Here is a 3,784-nt window from a genome sequence, read left to right on the forward strand (position 1 = left end):
CAGGACAAGGCCCTGTCTCCCGCACCCATCTGCCCAAAGGCTCTCCAGGACCCCCTCCTCTTGGGTGTACCTTGACAAGAGACCTAGATTTTAGCTCACTATGCTATCTGCGGTCCTGGATGGTCCCACTCCAGTGTCTGGTGCTCTGAGATGGAGTCAGCATTAGTGGCGGATGTGGAGACTGGGGGGACCTCTCTTCACTGGGGTAGACAGAGATGTGGACTTCGCCCCCCCATCAGCCTGGCACAAACCCAGGGCCGCCAGCAGGGCCTCGAGGCATCAGTCCCGGGCTCAGGGGCTCCCTGAGGTGTTTCTCTCACTGTTTTCCGTTCCCCTCCTCCCTTCCACACTGAGGTTGGTTGTGGGGGCGGGGGGTGCCTATGCACGGAACAGCCACCACTTCTAACTATCGCTTAAGCCCTGGTCTGCTGTCAGCTTCCACGTAGTCTCAGGGTCACAAAAGTCCAAGAGGCCTCTTGGGAATGTGTCACCTTCCAGCGTGGAGTCACACTGGGGAAGGAGGCAGGGAGGGCAGCCGGTGGAGGGGGGTGTGGTAGGGAGAGAGTTTAAATGTCTGGCTGGCTCTGAGCTTCAGTCAGTTCCCACAGCAGCACAGGTGAGCTCTCCTGAGGACCTCTCTGTCAGCTTCCCTGATTGTAGGGAGGATCCAGTGTGGCAGGAAACTCCTCCAGCCCAGCAAGGAGCTCAGGATGTTCCGGAAGGCCGTGGTCCTGACCCTGGCCCTGGTGGCTGTCACCGGTGAGTAGAAGCTGTCTTTGGATGGTGCTCCTGGGCTGCTGCTCTGAGTGGTGCAGGATGGAGGCTGGGCCCAAGCAAAAGGACACTTCTGAGTGCCCCTCAGGCCCCAGCTGGACATGAGGTCTGCCTGGCTGCCAAGTGGCTCACAGGAGAGCTGGCCCAGTCCCAGTGGTGGGCCCATTGGCATTGGTGCTATACCAGTTTCACATATCCCTGTGGCTTCCAAAAAGCTAAGCTCAGACAGGGAAAATGGCAGGTTGGGGCACCCCCACCATTATCCAGTCTGCAGCTCAGAGCTGGAGCAGAGGGGCCACAAAGGAGACGGGGCCTCATGAATTGCTCTCTGTTACCACCCAGGAGCCAGGGCTGAGGTCAGTGCTGACCAGGTGGCCACGGTGGTGTGGGACTACTTCAGCCAGCTGAGCAACAATGCCAAGGAGGCCGTGGAACATCTCCAGAAATCTGAACTCACCCAGCAACTCAAGTAAGAGGGACTACAGTGTGCGGTGGTGACGGGGGATTCTTAAAGGCCATGCAATGTATTGGCAAGGGTTGAGCTTAGAGACAGAAGCCCTGAGCTTAGCATACCCACTGCCCTGCCACTAACTGGTCAGGCCTCTGAACCTAGGATCCACGTATGTAAACCGGAAGGTTGGACCTAATAATCCTTGCAATGTCCTTTTGCTTTGACGTTCTAGAGTTTGACAAATGGCCACATCCTATCATTCAGGCTCATGGAAGAGCGGGAGGGAGGAAAATGTCATGTGAGCTGATTTCTAATACGTTTCAGAAAGACAAGCCCCAGTAGAATCAAGGGGAGGGAGGTGGGAATATTTGGGAGGCCCCTGGGCACAGGCAAAGAAAGCAGCACCTTGTGCGGCTGGAAGACCCCAGCAGAGGTCAAGAAGACACCATTCTGTTACACAATGTGATCCTATGGCTCAGCACACTCCCGCTGGGAAGGACCTCAAAGTCCCACCCTCTGCAGACAAGGAGGGGAAAGCAAACTGCTGGAGGTGACATGGTGGGTAGATTCTGAGACAAACTCTGTGGGAGATTCCGAGATAGAAATTCAGCGTCATAACTTAGTCTGTGACACTCATCCTCTCCAATCTGAACCACCATAGGGAGGGTGAACTCGGTACCCCTGAGCACTCACCTGTCCTAGCAAGTATGCATAAGGTGAGTGGTATACAAGCAGACAAAGTCATGCCATGTAAATGCCAAGTGTAACGTGGCCTCCTTGTGCCCTTCCCCACAGTGCCCTCTTCCAGGACAAACTTGGAGAAGTGAACACTTATGCAGGTGACCTGCAGAAGAAGCTGGTGCCCTTCGCCACCGAGCTGCATGAACGCCTGGCCAAGGACTCGGAGAAACTGAAGGAGGAGATTCGGAAGGAGCTGGAGGAGGTGAGGGCCCGGCTGCTGCCCCATGCCAATGAGGTGAGCCAGAAGATTGGGGACCACGTGGGAGAGCTGCAGCAGCGCCTGAAGCCCTATGCAGATCAGCTGCGCACCCAGGTCAACACGCAGGCCGAGCAGCTGCGGCGCCAGCTGAGCCCCTACGCACAGCGCATGGAGAGAGTGCTGCGGGAGAACGCCGACAGCCTGCAGGCCTCGCTGAGGCCCCACGCCGACGAGCTCAAGGCCAAGATCGACCAGAACGTGGAGGAGCTCAAGGGACGCCTTACGCCCTTCGCGGACGAATTCAAAGTCAAGATTGACCAGACCGTGGAGGAGCTGCGCCGCAGCCTGGCTCCCTACGCTCAGGACGCGCGGGAGAAGCTCAACCACCAGCTTGAGGGCCTGGCCTTCCAGATGAAGAAGAACGCCGAGGAGCTCAAGGCCAGGATCTCCGCCAATGCCGAGGAGCTGCGGCAGAGGCTGGCGCCTTTGGCCGAGGACGTGCATGGCAACCTGAGGGGCAACACCGAGGGGCTGCAGAAGTCACTGGCAGAGCTCGGTGGGCACCTGGACCGGCAAGTGGAGGAGTTCCGACGCCGGGTGGAGCCCTACGGGGAAAACGTCAACAAAGCCCTGGTGCAGCAGATGGAACAGCTCAGGCAGAAGCTGGGCCCCCATGCGGGGGACGTGGAAGGCCACTTGAGCTTCCTGGAGAAGGACCTGAGGGACAAGGTCAACTCCTTCTTCAGCACCTTCAAGGAGAAAGAGGGCCAGGACAAGACCCTCTCCCTCCCCGAACTGGAGCAGCAGCAGGAACAGCAGCAGGAGCAGGTGCAGATGCTGGCCCCTTTGGAGAGCTGAGCTGCCCCTGGTGCACGGGCCCCACCCTCGCGGACACCTGCCCTGCCCTGCCACCTGTCTGTCTGTCTGTCCCAAAGAAGTTCTGGTATGAACTTGAGGACACATGTCCAGTGGGAGGTGACACCACCTCTCAATATTCAATAAAGCTGCTGAGAATCTAGCCTCCACTGGTTGCCAGATGAATCCTCCTTGCAGCTGGGGAGGTGGGGAGGTAACCATGACTGGGCAGAGCTTAGCAGCGGCCTGGCAGGAGACACCCAGGATTGGGGAGATGAGACTGCAGGAGAGGTAAGGGCCCGGTGGGCTGGAGGCGAGTGCATGGGGAGTCCTCTAAGGGGAGGCAGAAAAAGATGTCACACATTATCTCAAGACAAAATATGCAACCTACTTATATTCATTTAGCCAACAAATACGCATTGAATGCCTCCGATGCGCCAGTCATTATTCTAGGCACGGGCAACCAGCAAACAGCTTTTGTGCAGCCGTGTGCCCGACTCTGCTTCACACTGAGGGGGACACCTGGAGGCGAGCAGAACAGGGTCCCTGGCCCTGGGGGGCTCACAGTACACTGGGGGAGATGGTTCCTCTTTGCATGAGATCTTCAGTGCCTTTAACTTATTTATGTAGTTTCATTTAACCCACCCCGCCGCGGTTCCATTATAAAAGCGATTCATGTTTATTTCAGAACTTTCTTGACTGCTAAACCTGTGGTCTCCATCCAGAATTGAGGATTGAGGCTTGGGGACCGAGACGAGTCTGGG

At 57.1% G+C, this 3,784-nt stretch overlaps 1 protein-coding gene across 1 annotated transcript; it reads left to right on the top strand.

The window, feature by feature from the left end:
* The first annotated feature begins 592 nt into the window (after nt 1-592).
* On the top strand, nt 593-3,188 carry APOA4 (apolipoprotein A4). The gene is made up of 3 exons (XM_003253183.2): nt 593-759; nt 1,117-1,243; nt 2,021-3,188. The coding sequence occupies exons 1-3, from the start codon at nt 711-713 to the stop codon at nt 3,021-3,023; spliced, it is 1,179 nt and encodes a 392-aa protein (XP_003253231.2). The 5' UTR covers nt 593-710; the 3' UTR covers nt 3,024-3,188.
* Nucleotides 3,189-3,784: the final 596 nt, after the last annotated feature.

Source organism: Nomascus leucogenys, chromosome 15, assembly GCF_006542625.1.
Source record: "Nomascus leucogenys isolate Asia chromosome 15, Asia_NLE_v1, whole genome shotgun sequence".
NCBI lineage: Eukaryota > Metazoa > Chordata > Mammalia > Primates > Hylobatidae > Nomascus > Nomascus leucogenys.

Excerpts from the sequence above, each read along its gene's own strand:
- APOA4 (XM_003253183.2), top strand. The coding sequence starts at position 711 with ATGTTCCGGAAGGCCGTGGTCCTGACCCTGGCCCTGGTGGCTGTCACC. Across the intron at positions 760-1,116 it reads GGCCCTGGTGGCTGTCACCG|GAGCCAGGGCTGAGGTCAGT; the intron begins GTGAGTAGAAGC and ends GTTACCACCCAG. Across the intron at positions 1,244-2,020 it reads GAACTCACCCAGCAACTCAA|TGCCCTCTTCCAGGACAAAC; the intron begins GTAAGAGGGACT and ends CCTTCCCCACAG.